This window comes from Trachemys scripta, chromosome 1 (genome assembly GCF_013100865.1).
Source record: "Trachemys scripta elegans isolate TJP31775 chromosome 1, CAS_Tse_1.0, whole genome shotgun sequence".
NCBI classification, from domain to species: domain Eukaryota; kingdom Metazoa; phylum Chordata; order Testudines; family Emydidae; genus Trachemys; species Trachemys scripta.
In genome coordinates, this window is record NC_048298.1 from 213083186 (window position 1) to 213104075 (window position 20890).

Genomic DNA, 20890 nt, shown 5'->3' on the forward strand with positions numbered 1-20890 from the left:
GGGGGGGGGGGGCGGGGGGCGGGTTGGGGGGGTGGGGTCCGGGCTGGGGAGCCGGGGGGCCGGGCCCGCGGGGCCGGGGAGCCAGTCGCGGGGCCGGGAGCCGGTCGCAGGGCCGGGGAGCGGGGCCGGGAGCCGGTCGCGGGGCCGGGGAGCGGGGCCCACGGGGCCGGGAGCCGGTCCGGGGTCGCCGGGCCGGGGGGTGCGCCGGGCCGCCGGGGGCCGGCAGTGCTGGGCGGGCCGGGGGTGGTCGGCCGGGGGCCGGCACCCCAGGGCCCGAGCCGACCCAGGCTGGAGCCGCCGGGGGGCCAGCCTGGGCCGCGCCTCCTCCCCCCCACACTCCCCCTTACCTGCTTCAGGCTTCCCGCGAATTAAATGTTCGCGGGAAGCAGGGGAGGGGGCGGAGACTTTGGGGAAGGGGCGGAGTTGGGGCGTGGGCGGGGCTGGGGGCGGGGCCGGGGCCCTGTGGAGTGTCCTCCATTTGGAGGCACAAAATATGGTAACCCTAGTTTAACGAAGCTGTGCATAATGAAACTCCCCATGATATAATTGTATTCTGGATGTGCAATATGCAAGGTTATGTTTTCAGACCTTTGCAGGATAACTTAAAACATGCAACTAATCAATGTTTTGTACAAACATCTTCTAAATTTTAAGTTTATTTTGCTGTGTTGGGGTGCAAAGGTGATAACTTTTTTTAAACTAAATCTGTTTAACAGTATTTTAATGAAGCACTGATAGGATTATGAGAGGCACACTGTTTACAAAGTCTAAGATTTAGTTTCTTCTGTTAGAAAAAATGCTCAGCTCTAGATATTTAACATACAGTAAACATATACATTTGAACATTTTTTAAATGTTAAGAAAAAAGTAGAGATTAAATATAGTAGTACTACAGAGATTGATAAAGTGGGTACAGTTGTAGGTAACACTTTACTAAGGAGAATTTCGTAATTTTTAAAATCTGGTGCACTATTTATTTTTTGTAAAAATCACTGATACCATTTCAACTTAGTTTTGCAATAAGTATTTTTGAAATGTTATGTTGATTTCAGTTTTCTTTTGGAATTTTTCTGTTTTGATTGCCAAAAGCATAGAGGAACTCATGTAAAGCATACAGAACTCATAAATTATATAAAACTCAAATGTAGAGTAGAAGGAGGATTATATATAATCTTTCTTGTGGCAGAATATTACATGCTTCTGACTAATACAATAAAGCCTTCTTATAGTCTTGTATAATTTACAGGTTACCTAAGTCTTCTGTACCTTGCAATAAAGCACTGATATTTTTAACGTGCATACCCAGACACTTCCAATGTATATGGAAACTTACTGCACTGATGCTGCTGCTCACTATTCTAGCCTTGTAACTAGAACATTTTATGGTAAACGAAGTATAAAAGAAAAGGGGTTTGGCTTGTTGCAAATGAAGTTTAATCTGACTGGCTTAACTACAAACGTACTGTATCTCAAACAGTGTAGTTTATAATATCTGTAGTTCACTCCCCATTTCCTCTTTTCAAACACCAGGTCTTTGACCCCGTCAATGTATCCATGAATAGTTCCACTGAACTCAGTAGAATTACTCTCCTACATAAAGTTACTCATATACGTAAATATTTGCAGATCTGGGGCCTAAAATAGCAATGTGCAAGTTAGATGAGTAAAAGTGGGCAGGATGAAGTCATTGTCTGGCTATACTGAAAGAAGGACAAGAGACACTTGATATAGTTTTAATCAGGCTGCAACTTTAGTATTAGATGTTCAGGACTACCCAGCAGATAAAGGTGTACAGTGCAGATAACTCCATATTCATTCAATATCTACCTGGGGACTTCCTCTAGCTCCACTTTTTTTTTCCATCCAGGGCCCCCAGCCAACCCATTGATGGGACTTTACCATCTCTCCCCTGCTTGAATGAGGGTTAAGGTTAGCTATAAGAAAGAGGGGTTGGCTCCCTGCTGTACCAGTCATAGGAGCCCCTCTCAGAGACACACACAACCCGGTTCCACTCCTTTAACCAACACCTCCTTTTAAAGTCCTTTACCAAGCTATTTATCTGGTCATGGTACCTTTCCTATGGAGTACCTGCACTGGGCAAGTATGCAAGTTAGATGAGTGACCCCCACCCTGCCCACTTCTATTCCTTTCACAGTCAGTGAGTGATTCAGAAGACAGCAGTGGGCAATAATGGGACAAGGATAGGAGGAAGAGAGCTATAGAATAGAATATTTGTGGGATTGACAGAGGCATGGAATACTTGAGGAACAAAGTACAGAAAGCCCTGCAGAGTTCATGGGTAAATGCTAGTATAATAGTAAACAAATAATACTTTTTAAAAAATCTGAAGATACAATTGTGAATTGTATTTTCCACTTTTACAAATAATATCCATTAAGTGTTGCCAAACAGTGAATCAAACCAACTGAAGAAATAATGTGTCTTAAATGGAGCAAAGTCTGAAACAGACTTTGAATAAAGAGTTACAGAAGACATTTCCCTCTCCTTGACGGAGAGGGTCATCTTGAAAACTTGAGTGGTTTGACCTACTTCCGTATTTCAAAGATGATGGAAATCTTAAACTGATTTGCATTCCATAGCATGTGAGACCTTGCCTCTTGTGCCTAGACACTCTGTACAGACACTGTGAACATACATAACAGCATGTTGATAATGTAAAATAACCTGTTAAAATCAGAACAAGTATCAAGTGAAGTATGAATGCCTCCTTACTGTATGATATTCAAATGCTTTTTTAAGGGTCTGGATAGATCTATAAAGGTATATCAAATTGTAATGTTTAATCATTTTTTGTGGTCAAGGCTTTCTGTATAAATAATTTTTAATATAAATTTATTTTCCTTTTGGTATTTATTGATCTGTTTGGTTACTGTTTCACCTTTCATCCATGCCTGGACTTCTAAGAATTTAAGTTTGTCCCAAAAAAATACTGACTTACCAGCTTTACTAAATGTCATCCTCCCTCCCCGCCGCCCTAAATAAAACAGCAGAATTTCAAAGGGGGAAAAATGCTATATACTAAGCGTAGAATGCCAACGGCTCTGTCCAGCCCCAAATATATGCTTTCTACTTGATATGCCAGGTGTGCATGCTGTGTTCGTGTTCTAGTAATGAAAGTAAGTATGTTTCAGCTGGAAACTTATTTATGGGTTTCATGTTCCCCTAAGTTGTTCTAGATCGTTTCCAGAACATAGAAAAGACATGAGCCCTATCACAAATACATTACAGGCTAAGTCCCTGACCTTGCAAACATTTGTGCCCAAGTCCTTGGGACTACGCTTGTGTATAAATTTAAGCATGTATACATGTGTTAAATCAGGCCCTTAAGGCTCATAACATAGAAAATCTATGCCAGAAAAATAATGAAGGGGGAAGGGGAAAGGAGGACAGCACTACAACAAGACTCTGTCTCGGCCCAGTGAGTTTTAGTGGATTTTTAAGTAGAAATGTTATTTTAGCATACATTTTATTTACACTGGAGCTGCTCAGGGAATTTTTCTTGCATACTACAACTCCCTTCAGGATTCAAATCAGTAGTGAATTGACTTGCATGGCTTTCCTATTTTCTAATCTGTGTATCATCAATATAATGGTTAACACAGGTGTGTGGTTTTTTTTTTTTTTTTTTTAAAAAAAAGGCTGAAGTTGTTTTGTTATACAGCTGAAACTAGCATTATGCAAAAATATTCTTAAAGTTACACATTTTGCTTGTAAGTTAACAGATGTGGATATTGGATCCTTCAGGTTCCTACTTTATTCTCACCCCAGTGTAAATCTGCAGGTCAGGAATGGGAACTGGCTGTGAATGTCTTCTTCTTGCCTGAGAACCAGCATGGAATAAGCACCTCTCTGGGTGTGTCTGTCGTGTGCTAAGCTTTTTAAATGTATCTGAAGTAATTTTAGCTTCAGGCACCTACAAATTCAGCTGGTAAGAAATGTACATCTACAACTCGACAGTTGGCAAGACATAAGGCACAGTAGTTCATTCCTAATCTTCTAGGGGCCCTTTCCTATCTTCTGACCAATTTTTGTTTATACAGGAGCTCAACTAGATTACTCCCCAGTGTCCGCTAAGGTTAAAAGACCCTCTTGCAGAGGTGGGCAAATTATGGCCCACAAGCCACATCCGGCCTGTGGGACCCTCCTGGCCTGGGGGGGGGGGGAGGAGGGGTTAGGGTGGATGGGGCAAGGGTCCTGGTGCGGGGGGGAGATAGGGGCTGGGAGCCGGGCCACGACCTCCTTCCCTAACCGTCCCTCCATACAATTTCTGAAACCCGATGTGGCCCTCAAACCAAAAAGTTTGCCCGCCCCTGCGCTATTGAAAATGAATGAGGCTTAGCCATTCTCTCCTTCCTCCCCTCCCCACATCTTTGAGAAGCTAAGAAACTAGTGTTTGAGGTTTGATTTTAAAAAAAACCCTGCTCTTCATTTACCGCCTTTCAACATGTGCAATCGTAGCTTATGACACACAACTATTTAGCTGTCTGCCTTGTCTGTGACTATGCAGGCAGTAGTTGATGAGTCCTCTAGCTGAAATCCTGGACAAGGTGAATTTTCTGCCAAGTTTTAAGAACATTTCTTGTTCAGTTTGGGGTTAAATCCTTAAAGGCAGGTGGCTAGACTCTGTGCATAGGGATAATCTTTCCCCTTGCAGAATAAACTTATTTTTTAGCTGTAAATGCTGTTTTTTTTTCTCCAATGAGCAATGCTATTCTCTAATAACCTTCCTTTGTTGGAAGTTAGCAGTGTTTGCATCCTCTTATGTTCACATTGTCCAGCATTGCACAGGAATGGACTTCCTATTTGGCCAGGCAGAGGAGGGGAGAAGAAATCACTGAAATTGTTCTTTGAGTAGATGCAGCTGTGTAGTCCACTTAGGTGTGTGCCTGCCCAGCTCACCGGAGCTGGAGAATTTTGTCTAGCAATAACCGTAGGAGGCAACACTCATGTCTCATGGCCCATAGCCCCTCCCCTGGCTTTATGAGGTAGCGCCGCCTCAAGCCGCCTTCAGTTCCTTTTTACTACCCATGGCTGGAGTCGGAACTCTGTGTGGTTCTTAACCTCACAATTCCCCTTTGACTTAGTTGTATATAGTTAGTACCCTTAGTAACAGTATTAGCTAGTTAGTTTAATTGTTTTCCCTGGTGTTGCCCTCACCAGGGTTAAAACATTGTCGTGTGTGTGGGGGTGACCCCCAACAATGACCCTCTTAGAAGGTGCTGCTTGCTCTGCTTAGGCAAGGCTCACGTCAAAGAGTGCATTCGATCTGTAAATATTCATGAAACAGGTGGCTATAGAGCTTCGCCTAAAGCAGCACCTTCTCGAGCAGGCCACGAGGCCTGTTTTGGCACTGAGGGTTCATTGTACAGAATCACCATTTGCAGTACATTGTGTCCTTTGTTTTGGTTTCTCTTCTGTCCCCTGGGGTTTTACCAAATGTACGGTCTTGGTGATGGCGTACCATCAGGAAAAAGGGAATCCACGACTTCCTGTATTTGGACAACTGGTTGCTAAGGGACAGGTCCAGAAAATAAATTCTCTTTCAAGTACATGTAACACTGCACTTGCTTGATCGTCTGTAACTTATCCTAAACACTGGAAGATCAACACTTGCCCCAGCTCAGAAAATTGAGTTCTTTGGGGCCTTAACAGACTCTAGAAGTTCGAGAGTGTTTTTACCAACTGACTGTTTTCAGATGATTCACTGGCTTTGTCTTGGTCTGTAGTCTAACCTTCCATGACAGTTCAAATGTGCCTAAGGCTCTTGGGCCACATGTCCATGTGCATGCAAGTGGTTTGGTTCACAAGGTTGAAGAGTGCAAAGACACAAATGTGGCTCAGGACAGTTTACCTTCCAACTCTTCACCCCTGGGACAGTTTGCTGTGCCTCCCTGCATTGATCCTGGACTCTTCGCAGTGGTGGATGGTTCAGAGGAAGGTATGTCAGGGCGTTCCCTTCATCTGGCCTTTACCAACCAGGATGATTGTCACAGATGTCTCCCTAATGGGTTGGGGAACACACCTGGGGTTGCTGAAAGTTTGGTTGGAGCAGGAAGCTTCACTTCACTTTTTGAGACCGCATCAGGGGCTGAGTGGTTCACATATTTACTGACAATACCACCGTGATGTATTATGTGACCACTCCAGGATGTGCTGCTGTCAAGGCTGGATCCCCACTTTGAACTTTAGGGTACAAATGTAGGGGCTTGCATGAAAACTTCTAAGCTTAACTACCAGCTTAGCTCTGGTTCGGCTGCCACCATTTCAATGGATTCCATTCCTGGGAAACCTTGAAAAACCTTCACCAAATCCCTGGTGAAAACAGATCCAAACCCCTTGGATCTTAAAACAAGGGGAAATTAACCATTCCCCTCCTTCCTCCCACCAACTCCTGGTGAATCAGTTCCAACCCCCCTGGGATCTACAACAGGGAGAAATTAACCATCCCCCCTCCTTCCTCCCACCAACTCCTGGTGAATCAAGATCCAAACCCCTTGGATCTTAAAACAAGGAAAAATCAATCAGGTTCTTAAAAAGAAGGCTTTTAATTAAAGAAAAAGGTAAAAATCATCTCTGTAAAATCAGTATGGAAATTAACCTTACAGGGTAATCAAACTTAAAGAGCTCAGAGGACTCCCCTCTAGTCTCAGGTTCAAAGTACAGCAAACAAAGATAAACACTCTGGTAAAAGGTACATTTACAAGTTGAGAAAACAAAGGAAAACTAACACGCCTTGCCTGGCTATTTACTTACAAGTTTGAAATAGGAGAGGCTTGTTTAGAAAGATGTGGAGAACCTGGATTGATGTCTGGTCCCTCTCAGTCCCAAGAACGAACACACTCCCAAACAAAGAACACAAACAACAGCCTTCCCCCCCCCAAGATTTGAAAGTATCTTGTCCCCTTATTGGTCCTTTAGGTCAGATGCCAGCCAGGTTACCTGAGCTTCTTAACCCTTTACAGGGAAAAGGATTTTGGAGTCTCTGGCCAGGAGGGATTTTTATAGTACTGTACACAGGACAGCTATTACCCTTCCCTTTATAGTTATGACGGCTGCCAAGAGGCAATCAAGCTGTGGCAGTTCTGCATCGAGGAGAGTATCACTCAGATAGCCTATCACTTGCCTGGGGTCCAGAATAATCTCATAGAGCATCTCAGTAGGAATTTTTCCCTGAGACATGAGTGGTCTCTGAAGCCCAGTGTTTTGTGAGTTATCTTCGCAGCTTGGGTCATCCTGATGATTCACCTGTTTGCTACAAAATATAATAGGAAATGCCATCCGTTATGTGATCAAGAGTGCCTCAGTTCAGGCTCATTATCCAATGCCTTCCACCTCAGCTGACAATTGGCTCTCCTATACGCTTTTCCTCCAAGCCCAATTATTCATAGATTTCATAGACTTTAAGGTCAGAAGGGACCATTATGACTGTCTAGTCTGACCTCCTGCACAACCGCAGGCCACAGAATCTCACCCACCCACTCCTGTATCAAACCCCTAACCTATGTCTGAGCTACTGAAGTCCTCAAATTGTGGTTTAAAGACTTCAATTCCACAGTTCATCTTCAAGATGAAAGCAAATCAGGCCAAGCTCATCCTCATTGCCCTGGCATGGTTGAGGCAGTGCAGGTTTTCTGACTTCTCATGTTGCCAATTCAGCCTCCCATACATCTTTTTCTCCAGCCCGACCTGCTGACACAGGATCATGATCACATTTTGCATCCTGTGCTCAGCTCCCTGCATTTCACTGTGTGGCTGCTCTGTGGTTGAATGAGGAGGATGTGTGGTGTTTGGCAGCTGTTTGACAAGTTCTACTCAACAGCAAAAAGCCCTCAACCAGAATGGCCTATTTGGCAAAATGGAAGTGGTTTTCAATGTGCTTGTTGGTCCACTTTGTAGTATTTGCTGCACCTTCAGTTGTGAGGCCTTAGCTTAGCTCATTGAAGGTGCATCTGGCAGCAATATCAGCGTTCCATCCTCCCATTCATGGAAGACCCGTATTTTCCAATGCTATGGTAGCAAGATTCTTAAAAGGGCTTCTTTGTCTCCGTCCACTGGTGCGGGACCCTGTGCTGTTGTAGGAGCTTAATACAGTCTTAGTGGCTCTGATGGGACTTCCGTTCAAGCCTTTGGCATCTTGTCTCTTTCCTCTATTCTGTCAAAAAACTGCATTCCTGTTGGTGATAACATCAGCAAGGAGAGTCTGTGAGTTGCAGGCTTTGATGGCGGAGCCTCCTTACATACAACTCTCCAAAAACATAGTGAAGTTGCAGCCGCACCCAAAATTTGAGGCTAAAATGGTTTCTCAGTTTCATTTGAACCAGGTGGTATATTTGCTTGTGTTCTTTCCTAAACCACATTCATTTCTGGAGGAGCAGCGCCTTCACACATTAGATGTCAGTTGATGGCTAGCCTTCTATCTGGACAGTACTAAACCCTTTCATGCTTCATCTCCTCTGTTTGTGTCATATGCAGATCGTATGAAGGGACAGGTGATCCCTTCACAAAGGGTCTTTAAATGGATAACTTCCTGTATCAAGGCTGCATACGAAATAGCTTTGACTATGCCCCCTCAACAGATGCAAGTTCATTCTATGAGAGCACAAGCTATGTCAATGGCATTCTTAAGTGATGTCTCAGTCTTGGACATTTGCAGGGCTAAATGTGGCTGTCAATTACATTTGTTTCTGAACCATTATGCCATTACTGCAGCATCCAGAGCAGATACAAACTTTGGGAAGGCAGACCTGCAGTCCTTGTTTAAATAGACTCTGAGCCCCACCCCCTGTGGATACTGCTTGTGAGTCACCCCAGTGGAATACACAGCTGCATCCACTCGAAGAAGAAATGGTTACTTACTATAACTGGTTTTGAGATATGATGCAGACATATATTCCTGACTGTGACGGGTTTCCCCCGGAAGGCCATCTGGAATTGGGGTACTACTGAGCCCTGTGACATACCAGCCTGGGCTCCCTCTCACACTGTGCTGCTGTGATAAGCTGTAGACCACTCCTGGTCTTATACTCCCCCTAGCATTCACACAGGCAGGGACACACCCAGCTGCGTTGCATGAAGGTGGTGGCCAGCCACTGCATGAAGCAACAATAGAGAGGCTACAGCCAAGGTAACCCCCAGTTCTCCAGGCATGGACCCCCCTCTGGAGTATAAACCCAAAATTATACCATCTTGCACTGTACAAGGATTTATACAATGTAAATTCATAAATCGTTTGCCTCTCCTTTAATGTGGAGAAGAATATGCAACAAGCGTTTGTTAACCAGGCTGAGATTTTCCCCAGATCCTTCAGTCAAAGGTATACTGGTTTAGATAAAGCGAAAAACAAGTTTATTAACTAAAAAAGATAGATTTGAATTGATTATAAGTGATAGCAAACAGATCAAAGCAGATTACCTGGAAAATAAACAAAACACAAACTAAGCCTAAAGTACTAGATAGATTGGATATGACCTAGCAATTTCTCACCCTGGTTCATGATACAAGCAGTCCACCAGCTTTCCATACACAGGCTAGAAATCCTTTTAGCCTGGGACCAGCACTTCCCCAGTTCAGTCTTTGTTCCTCAGGTGTTTTCAGGAATTCTCTTGTGTTGAGAATGAGGCCCCTACGTAATGTCACACCCCACCTTGTATAGTTTTACCATAGGGCAAGAACCCTTTGTTTCAAAACACAGCTCTCAGTCCAGCTTGTGGAAAAATACAGGTACCCAAATGGAGCTCAGGATCATGTGGTCTGGTCACATGCCCTTGTAGAATCATAGCAGCCAGTACTTACAAGCTGCCTGAAATGTTCACAAGAAGGCTAAGCTCTCCCATAGTCCATTGTCTTTGCTGATGGGCCATCAGCACTGCCTGGCTTCTTCATTGTTGTACCTGAAAGGCTAGTTGTTGGTATCACCCAGAGTAAGCACATTTGAAATACAGATACATAGTTAATATTCATAACTTCAGATACAAAAATCATACATGCATACAAATAGGATAATCATATTCAGCAAATCATAACTTTTCCATGACACCGTAGATGACACATCTTATACTAGATGCATCATAATTATGTTATAATCATATCACAATCATACAGTTATGAAGAATATGGGGTGCAGTGGCCCACTGACCCACCTTATGTCCTTTCTACATCAGAATTCGGTCTCTGACTGGGTGTTTGATGTGAAGGAACTGAGGGCCATTGAGGCAATGCCATCTCATATAGCCTGGGGAGGGGCTATGGCCAGGAGGCGTGGGTGCCGCTCCTCTACAGGTACTGCTAGGAAAATTCTCTGGCTCCGGTGCGCTGGGTGTGCACCTACCTAAGTGGAATACATATCTGCATCACATCTCGAAGAACCACAGTTACAGTAAGTAATTGTTTCTTTTCTCTGTTGCAGCAGTTCTCAGACACTGGTCTGTGGAGAGCTGGCTGGTCACATGATACTGGCTCTTCCCCTTATTTTCATTTGCTAAACTGCATTAAATCAGCTAAAAATCCATTATTTTACTAATCCAGGTGAACAATTGCAATGGTTATGCACTTGGGTGAGTGGGAAAGCAAGTGGTGTGCATAAACACTTCCTTTCTTATTAAAATGTGGTGCATATTAAACTTCTTTACAGTATCACAGTTAGCTTGAAAGGTGACAGACTAATTCATGTGAATTGTGCTTTTTCTTTCACCAAATAGTTTTTCTTTTCTCCTCCCCTTTTATCAGTCTGTCTAAGCAGTCACTGTACGAGGTGCTAGTCACTGGGATCTGAACACCAACGGGCAAGTACCTGTATTTATTTCAATCGTAGCTGAGAGACTGAGGTGCTGAAGAGTGACATGGGGATAGTTGGAATGTTGGAGGGTTGGGAGGACAAGGGGGAACCAAATAACTGCACTTGAAGTTGTTCAGGAAATAATTCACTATAATATTTTGTTCCACATGTCCAACCATGAGGTATCTTTAAGAAGAGGTCTTTCTCCACAGCTGGTATGACCCTTGAGGTCAAAGTTCACTGAAGGCTACAGTCTTTCTCTGCATTTGGGCTGCAGATGAACTTGCAGGAAGGAGTGAGATGGTTCCTTTCTCATTTCTAGACTATTCCCTGCCCCCAGATGTTATTTATTTGTTTAGTGCTGACAAAGTGTGTGGGGATGTAGAGTACACACACACATATTCCTCTACCCCCAAGGAGATTGATTGGAACTTTGAGCCAGCATAAAGTCCTGCCTGCCCATTCAGATCCCTTTGCAGGATTGGACCCTACCACAGACACATAAATTGGGAAGCACTGGGACATTGTGAAGGGGAGGGTTGGTTGGCTTAATGGCTTCGGGTTTTTGCATCATAAACTCATTTCTTGGACTTGTGGGAGATGTGGTTTTTAAGAGGAACTTAAATAACGGGAGGATTGTGCGTTCAACTAAATACATACTGCCAAAGTGCTTTGGCCTGTATAGGAGCCTCTCAGGAAAAAAAAAGTCAACCCAAATGCAGAGAGATAACATCTCTAATTTTCAAATATTACACCTATACATTATGAAAAACATTGTTTCAGTTTCTTCAGTGTGTGTTATGGTAGTTATAGTGAATATTCACATAGTGTTTTCTGTCACCCAGAAATGGAAAAATGTCAGTAGTTGACATATAATTACAGCCCAATAAACCATGAAATGATTTAATACCCAGCATTGTTATTCAACATCAGTGGCTGCCCCAGAATAAAAATGGAATGTATTTTTGGTAACTGAGAAACAGCAGTGCTGGAGGGTTGAAAATAGATGTCATATGATACCAATTATAGCCTGGTGAAACTTAGCAGACCTGGGAAACTACAAAGAGCAAGCCAAAATGGAGGGCAATTCTATACTCCATGCTTTTAACAACATCTATTTTGCAATCTTTGCTTTATTTTGCTTCAAGCTTTTAATTAAGATTTCTTTGGCTCTACTGACCCACTTCTATATTGTTAAAGGCAACAGAAAAGAGGCTGCCAGGATTGCAGAAGAGATCTATGGAATAGCACCAGGTAAAATGTTTTATGCCTTGAGAAATTAGATTTTAATCATTGTGTTGCTGTAGAATGAGGAGGTGATTGATAAATGTGTAAAATGGATGTTTTGTTCTGGCCACAAGTGCATTCCACTTCTGAAGTCTTTGCAAAAGCAATATGGGTTGGCATGTTCTAGGTGTGCAAAATATGAGACTCTCTAACAGTTAGACAGCTTGACTGTGAACAACACTTGTTTAAGTATAGTAAGTACAGAATAATAATAAAGTAAATAAAGACATTTGCTTTGGAAAGCAAAACATTTGTCAGAGTCAACTGTGTGAGTGACAAGAGGTTTTACTATGTATCCTAGTTTACAACCAGAGAGCATTTAAGGAAGAGGTTTAGTCTGTGGGTTTTCTGAGGGAAGATACCAGGAAGGGTGCAATTAATGCCTGACTGGATCTAAGTTTAGCATTTCTGTTCTTTTGAACCAGACCATAAAAAAAAAGCATAGCTAAAATTCCTGTGCAACCAAAAGTATGGAAATGACTATACGTAATGGGCGTCCAAAGAATCATTTTCCTATTTGTTTCTTTTCAAGTAGTTTTTCTACAGACTTCAAACACATTTGCCACAATAGTGCATTGATAGGAATTAACACAAAAGTAGCACTTCTAATTAGAGCGTGTAAGGGCTTTAAAAATAACTGCTAACCAGTAATTGATTTCCTAATTAAATCATAAAGACACAGTATTTAGTGACATCATTCTTATTAGGGGCTAGACTCTGATTCACGATGTATAGTGCCTTACTCTGTGAGTGGTCCTACGGAAGCGAGTGGAACTATTTGCCGTGTAAGATGACAGCTCATTGTAAGCGTATCAGAATCTGGGCCAAAGTGAAGCTACAGCAACTTCTTACCAAGCTCGTATAAAGTAGAATAAATAGTTATTTATCCCCATCTCTGCAATGTGTTAGAATTATCTTACAGTTTATTAGAAAAGAGTGCTGTTAATTTATTGACAAAGCACTTATTACATATGCCTTAATTTAAATTTAGTGAAATATTTGATAATTGGCTCCCCCTCTCCCCCATATACAGATTCTTTATCTAAGTGCATACAAGGTTACCAGGACTACAACATATTTTTATCTGCAAGTTGCCATTTGCAACTATCCATCAAGGATAATCTTTCAAAACACAAGGTCATGTGATGTTGTTGCCTGCACACTAGATTGGATTACAGATGCAGTGTCACAGCCTAAAGTAAAGCAATGTGGAGAGAAGCAGTAGCGGAGTGGCTTAAATTATCTGTAGAAATGTAGAAAGGACATGAAATTTCAGACATGCCTTTGGTAACCGGGGAGTTAAGAGATGCCCCTTATGGGAACTACATTTGCCACATGTTTCAGGGAGGTATGTTGCTGTAGTTGGCATGGAAATGTGTGTGTGCATTCTCATGGTGAGAAGTGTGCCTGCTTTATGCAACATGAAGTGTGTAAATATATACATACAGTATATATGTGTGTGAAATGTTTGTATATGCGGCACAGTGTGTGTGTGTGAGGTTAATTAGAGGGGTGGAAGCACCGTCTATTGTTAAAGTTGCTGGATGCTTCCCATTATATAACTTTGCCAAAGTTTTAACTGTTCAGACTGAAATTTTCCATGTCAGGTGTCTGCCTCAGGCTGAATAGAATATGTGGATATATACATATATAACTTTCAGCCAAAATGTTTCAGCATTTTCTCAGAACAAGGCTAGGGAAAAATCCATTGTTCCGCCCGCGTTCAAAAATTCGGGTGACCTTTTATTTGAGAAGAACTAGTGCTCCCACGCTTTAGCGCAAGGACTTCTAATCTGGCAGGATGGTCCTTTGTATCCTTTTGCCATTCCTGTGAATATCTGCCCAAATTTGGCCTGTTGTAGCCTTGGAAAAATCACAGTTCTTATATGCTCAGAAGACTTGCTAGAGCTTATTACCGGTAGTTAAAAAACTGCAAAGATTCTGTGTGCCCTGGGTATGCTCCAGGCCAGAGCTAAGCAGGACTTTCCCTGCAATTATAGCCCTATGCTGCTGCAGACTCGGTTGGGACTGGTATGGAGCTTGTCTCTTCTGTGCTCAATGGGTATGTCTACTTTGCAATTAAAAATCTATCACTGGCTTGTGCCAGCTGACTTGGGCTCACAGGGCTCAGGCTGAGGGGCTGTTTAATTGCACTGTAGACATTTGGGCTCAGGCTGGAGCCCGAGCTCAACGTCTACACTGCAATATAGCCACTTAGCTCGAGCCCTGCGAGCCTGAGTCAGCTGGCACAGGCCAGCCACAGGTATCTAACTGCAGTGTAGACATACCTTAGGGGCCTTCTGCTGGGCTCAGGCAGCATGGAGGGGGAAGCTACCTGATTGAAATGCAGAGCGGATGAGATGAGAGACAGCTCTGGGTGGGCAGGCAGGGACTAGATTGGGAAATATGGGAAAAAAATGTTTTTGGTGAGAACTGGATTGAAACCAAATTTCAAAATGCCCAAATTCCCCACAAATCTGAGATTTCTGCCAGCTCTAATTGTGAGGCAGTTTGGTTTTAGATGCTAAACTATGGCTAGTAAATTCTCTCTGCCTGAATCACTCTAGCTAAATAACTTTCTTAATGATCTGTTGGGCTGAATATGTATAAATCTGTTGGTAGCAGCTCTATTGCAGTGGGACCAAAAATAGACACACAGACAAACTAGCCAGCATTGTGGAGTTTGTTGGAGTGAAACTGTTCAAAATGATGTAGAAAAGCAGGAATCAAGCACCTGGCAGACTGTATTTTTTCATGTTCCTCTGAAATCATCAAGTGAGGAAGAGAAAAAAAATACTATTATCCGCTAATGTGCATAAGAGGGAAAGGTAGACACATTTATAGTACATATTAGATGTATTAGTTTAAGAGAAAAAAATTGCTGGGGACATATTAGAATTGGCTTGATGGACATGTCCAAAGCTAAGCCAGTGTTTGCATGCAATACATCTCATAACTAAGTGGAAAAAAACCCCACAGAGCAATTTGTTACAAAATTTAAATTACCCCGTAAAGCCTGTGGCCAGGATAACTTAAAAACAAACAAACAAACAAACAAAAAGGTGCGGGATTTTGAAAATTGTCCCAGAGAGTCTCAATGACATTGTACTCCTAACTCACTTAGGTGTTTTTAAAGATCCCTCCGATAAGGCTTTACTTACGTTCTAAATAAGATGCCTAATTTTCAGAAAAGCTGGGTGTGCAGCAGTTCCCACTGAAATGAATTTTCGTAGGCAATCTCACTTTGTTGGTTTCAGGCCAAGGGTACATTTTACACACTGACACAGCTTGATCAGTCCTCCCAAGCAGACAAGGGGGGATGTGTGTAATAATTTCTCTTGTGAATTTTTTTTGAACTGTTTGTATCTTGGTGTCTCTGTGCCTTTGCAATGCCTTTGAATGAACTCTTGGGCTGTTTTAGGTTCATGGGCAGATCGATCTCCTCTTCATGAAGCTGCATTCCAAGGGCGCCTGCTATCTTTGAAAACATTGATTGCGCAGGTAAGAAACCAAAAATAAATAAATAAAAGGTTAGGCCTCAGGATTTTTTTGGTTAGCTCTTATCCACAAATGATGTCATAGATTACAGTGGGCGCTCAAAGACATAGAGTTAGGGTTCTAAATGAAAAGATATACTGGACACATTTTGTCATATTAAATGTTGGGGATAAACTCAAAACAAAGGCCACAGATCACACTGAATTATAATAAGCAAACATGATCTTTTGGTTCCTTTTCAAAGGCAAACAATACAAACGGGCTTCATAGGATTTGAACATAAAGATACCAATATTGTTTCTCAGGTATTAATGATCAGGTATTACACTTCTGTAAGGCTGCAAATGTGCACGTTGCCTTATAAAACAGAGCCAGATGTATTCCCTGCCGCAGAGAAGCTTACAAGGTGGGGGCCCAGTCCTGTGAGGTGCTGTATGCCCTCCACACCCACTGAAGCCACAGATCTAAAGGGGTGAAAGTGGGGAGGAAAGAAGGATCGAGGAGAACAAGAGGAGGAAGGGGATAATGCGTAAGGTCAAAGGAGCAGATTATAGTTAGAAACTCTAGGAGAACAATTAGCCAGAATGCAACCTGGAAGGATTACACATTGATTCTTCCTTCCTGAAAATGATCTGCTACCAAGGAGATGGTCCATTGAGTCCAAGCGCAGTCTATTTTGTCATAACACAGATGTAGGATTCCAAGTAGTGGGAAACATTTAAAATCTTTTAGCAAAGGCAGCCAGTGTTCACTGTCTTGGTCATGACTTAGATTAATTGTGCTAGTCTTTGGGACTTAGTGGATGTTGTAGTGGAAGAAAAGAAATTTTTCTTTTTCTGCATAGCAGTAGGTTTCAAAAATTCTTTGTACTATGATTTATCAGAGTCAAAAGCTGTGTCTACATTCCAGGTGCTGTGATTCCCTGCTCACTACCACATACTCATGGTAGTTTGAAAAAAACTAGTCTTTGTATAAATAGCAGCGTAGCATGGAAGTGGTAGCGGTGGCCTGGCTTAGCTGAGCCAAGTACAAACCAGCTCTAACCCCATGGATATGTACTCCGCCTGTGCTACTGTGGCTATACTGTTTATACTTGCACTGTCTCACATCAAGCTAGCATGAGAATGTCTACACAAGCTGGGAATCATCCCTTGCTCAAAGTGTAGACATTGCCAAAGTGTGACATCTGCCACTGCTGCTCAAAATTCCTCTCTTCAGTCTTTATGTATCAGAGGGTTGTCCAACTCTTTCTGTGAGAAGGGCCATAAGACATTTTGAATGATGGTTTATGGGTCAGGGCAACAAAGTTAGGGCCATATCCCCCCATTGATCCACAACAAAACAATAGTGGTATTTACAAAGATGAAGGGTAAAACATGACTATGATGCAGTAACTAAACTCTTAATACCTTAACTAAAGTAATTTCATTCAGCATCACGCACTGAGAAAAATGATGCAAGATGCCTTCAGGGTCATTACTTTTTCTGTCTTTTGTTTGGTCATTTACATGCATTTGTTCAATTTGTATGCATATATGCACAGACACTCTCTTGTGGTGACTGTACAAATTGCAAGCTTAAGTTATTTGAAAAACTATTTTGTAAATTCTCACCATAAGGCTTAGAGTTAGCTCTCGGTTTTGCTGAAGGAGTTTCCCTTGCTTAGAGCTGTTCTTTCAGGATGTCTATAGATTTAGGAAGATAACTCTGCATCAGTTACACTCAATTCATATTTGGAAGGGTTTTTTCACTGTCATAAAGTCTCAAAACTTTTCTTTCAATGAACGGTTGAATTCTGAGGAATTGGAATTTGTCATATGAGTCATATAAATACTTTTAGGAAGCCAGATCCTGCCTGTGAGCTAATGTATTTCAGGCCTCTGATATGTTACAAGATATCTCTCTGTGATTTCTATGGAAAGTAGAAAATAGGGGATGCTGAGGGGCCACTGTACCAACTGTCAAGGACAAAAGATGGCCTTAATTTACTACAAACTACTCCATAGAACAACCCATAAGAGCAGCCATACTGGGTCAGACCAAAGGTTCATCTAGCCCACTATCCTGTCTTCTGACAGTGGCCAATGCCAGGTGCCCCAGAGGGAATGAACAGAACAGGTAATCATCAAGTGATCCATCCCCTGTCGCCCATTCCCAGCTTTTGGCAAACAGAGGCAAGGGACGCCATCCCTGCCTAACCTTGCTAATAGCCACTGATGGACCTATCCTCCAGGAACTTATTGAGTTCTTCTTTGAACCTTGTTATAGTCTTGGCCTTCACAACATCCTCTGGCAAAGAGTTCCACAGATTGACTGTGCATTGTGTGAAGAAATACTTCCTTTTGTTTGTTTTAAACCTGCTGCCTATTAATTTCATTTGGTGGCCCCTAGTTCTTGTGTTATAAGGAGGAGTAAATAACACTCTTATTTACTTTCTCCACACCAGGCATGATTTCATAGACATTTATCATATCCCCCCTTAGTCGTCTCTTTTCTAAGCCGAAAAGTCCCAGTCTTATTAATCTCTCCTCCGATGGAAGCCGTTCCATATTCCTAATAATTTTTGTTGCCCTTTTCTGTATCTTTTCGAATTCCAATATATCTTTTTTGAGATGGTGCAACCACATCTGCATGCAGTATTCAAGATGTGGGCATATCATGGATTTATATAGCGGCAGTATGATATTTTCTGTCTTATTATCTGTCCCTTTCCTAATGATTCCCATCATTCTGTTTGCTTTTTTGACTGCCGCTGCACATTGAGTGGATGTTTTCAGAGAACTATCCACAATGACGCCAAGATCTCTTTCTTGAGTGGTAACAGCTAATTTAGACCTCATCATTTTATATGTATAGTTGGAATTATGTTTTCCAATGTGAAATACTTTGCATTTATCGATATCAAATTTCATCTGCCATTTTGTTTCCCAATCAGCCCACCATTTTTACAATCATCTTTCTTTCTTTCTTTTTTGAGAGAGCGAGAACTCTGAAACCCAAGTTCTATTAATCTTGAAAAGCAGAAATGGGTCCACTCTCTCAGGTGGGATCAAAAGTTAGCTCTGTTATCAGTATGAAGGAGGAAATGGTCTGGCCATAATAAATGTGTCATCCTCACATCCCTCAGTAACCAATGCTGACTCAAAAATGAAATCCAGAGTTTTTCCATCCATACACTGAGCCTGAAACTAATAGTCCCATCGCTATTTGCTGTTGTGCTGGCCATGAGATCCTGAGTTAATCTAGAACAGTCGTAAACATTTGCTGAAGTCACTTAGGCTAACAAGCCTTGGTGATTCCAGAAAAAGATGGGACATAAACTCAGTCAACGTGCGCCACAGGTTAGGGCCACTGTCCTATGCTACTGAGATAAGACCCTGTAAGAGACAAATTGGGCACTTAACAGAGATTGATCAACTGGCCTTTGCTTGCTATTAGCCTCTTTTGTGTCTCTCAGTGTTTGCTATAACCGGGATTTAAGGGTATGTCTACGCTGCAGAGAAAAACCTATGGTGCTAAGTCTCCGAGATTGAGTCAGTGGACTCAGACCTGCCAGGCACAGGCTGAAGGGCTGCAAATAGTGTGGATGTCTGGGCTCAGGCAGGAGCTCATGCTCTGAAAGCCTGCAAGGGAAGAAGGTCCCAGAGCCCAGACTCCAGCCCAAAGGGGAACTTCTACATTGCTCTTAGTTCTTGATCATTCTTTACCAACCCTCCAACTTCAAGTAATTTTGAAGGTAGGAGGGAAATGCACGGTTTGGAGGAGGAAATGAAGGGTGCAAGTGATAAGGAATATGGCTCACTTGTTCAGATCTCTCTTTCTGGCTCTCGTTTTCAGGTTGTCATGATGATCATATGGTACTATATTGAAGAAGTGCTATTGAACTGCAGCCGTGAACATGATTTTTGTTCCCTTAGAAATGCCGAAATATGGATTTACTTAATGGCACTTCTTTAAAACAAGCAGCAATTTCACAAACAAAAGCTCTTAGCTTAAAACAAACACAATTTTCTTCCTGGGGGGAGGAATGGAGAAAGAACAGCCCATGACTGATGCGAAGCACATGGCTTGATGCGTCATTGGAAGCTACTCAAATACTGAAGAGATGGGTGAAGTGCCTGAACCTGAATAGAACAGGATCTGCATTGCCTAGTCCCTGGTGTAGTACTTGAAGTGTTCTAGGTACTTTGCAGAATATAGAAAAGTCACAGTATCTGATTTGCAGAACTTTACAACCTAAGCTAAAGTATTGCAAGTTATAACAGAATAGGGATGATGGAAGGAAAGGAGAACAAGAGTTATAACTAAAATCACAGAATTCCTTTTTTAAATCTATGGTTGCATCTACAGTCTGATTCTGCACGCTTTGAAGCCATTGATTTCAGCAATGGCAGGACTGGACTCCCAGTTGGTAAAGCCAAAGTCAAGGGAGTAACCATTGAAGGGAGCAGGATGGAGTTGATCCACAGCAACAAGATGAATTATGGGGTAAAGTTGCACATGCTATAGCATAGGCATTGCTCACTGTTGTCAAGCTGTCTATACTGTTCGCCTTTATGCTCAAATTAAACAGGTATCTTTACTTTAAAAGAAATCCAAACACTTTTTATTTTAAGATGTGGTTTCAAAGATGATCTTACTGACCTAGGACCACAAGTGCCATGGAAAGTCAATGGAACTTGTGCAACTAAATCACTTAGGTGCTTTAAAAACTCCTACCTGTCAAGGCTGGGAAACTAAGGGGCAGATTTTCAAGAGTTCAGCTCCCACCCAGTTCTTGTTGAGGCACCTAAATAAGTGGCTGGATTTTCAAAGAAGTTTGGCAAAGTTATGAGCAACTGGTTCTTCTAATGGGAAGTGCTGGACACCATTATCTAAAGTCAGGGCTACTAGTTCTTAGTTTAAGCATTTTTTTACTGATGAAATGGATTACTCCAGTTTTCAATAGATGGGGTATTTTTTCTTTCTTTCACTGGATTACTGCGTTTCATGTGTTAGGCATATATATCTAACTCCGGTATATTGCTGTACTGCGGTATCACTGCCTCCATTTCTTTTCTTCACACAAAGGATTTGTACAGCACCTTTCCTTCTATGGGGGGGGGGGCATATATTGTGCAGTGAATGCACTGCTACTGTAAAGCTATAAAATGGAGTAATCTTAGGAAGGTCACGTCAGGTGCAAAAGGAATATTGGGCTTCATGTTAATTCTCTTACATGTTTCCCTCATATGGACATGAGCCAGCAAAGCTTTTAATTTTAAGAGAATTGTTTATTTAAAAATATTCACTTCTTCTAGTTTAAATTGT

At 42.2% G+C, this 20890-nt stretch overlaps 1 protein-coding gene across 3 annotated transcripts in view; it reads left to right on the forward strand.

Annotated features, from left to right (window-relative positions):
• Positions 1–11863: 11863 nt before the first annotated feature.
• ASB11 (ankyrin repeat and SOCS box containing 11) overlaps positions 11864–20890 on the forward strand; it is a 29930-nt gene continuing 20903 nt past the window's right edge. For 2 of the 3 annotated variants that reach the window (XM_034759065.1, XM_034759082.1), the window contains exons 1-2: positions 11864–12049; positions 15504–15583. In XM_034759065.1, the coding sequence (XP_034614956.1) occupies positions 11872–12049; positions 15504–15583 (258 nt within the window). In that variant the 5' untranslated portion in view covers positions 11864–11871. Of the gene's footprint in view, positions 12050–13283; positions 13431–15503; positions 15584–20890 lie in introns of those variants that run through there. The other variant, XM_034759073.1, reaches the window with a different exon arrangement.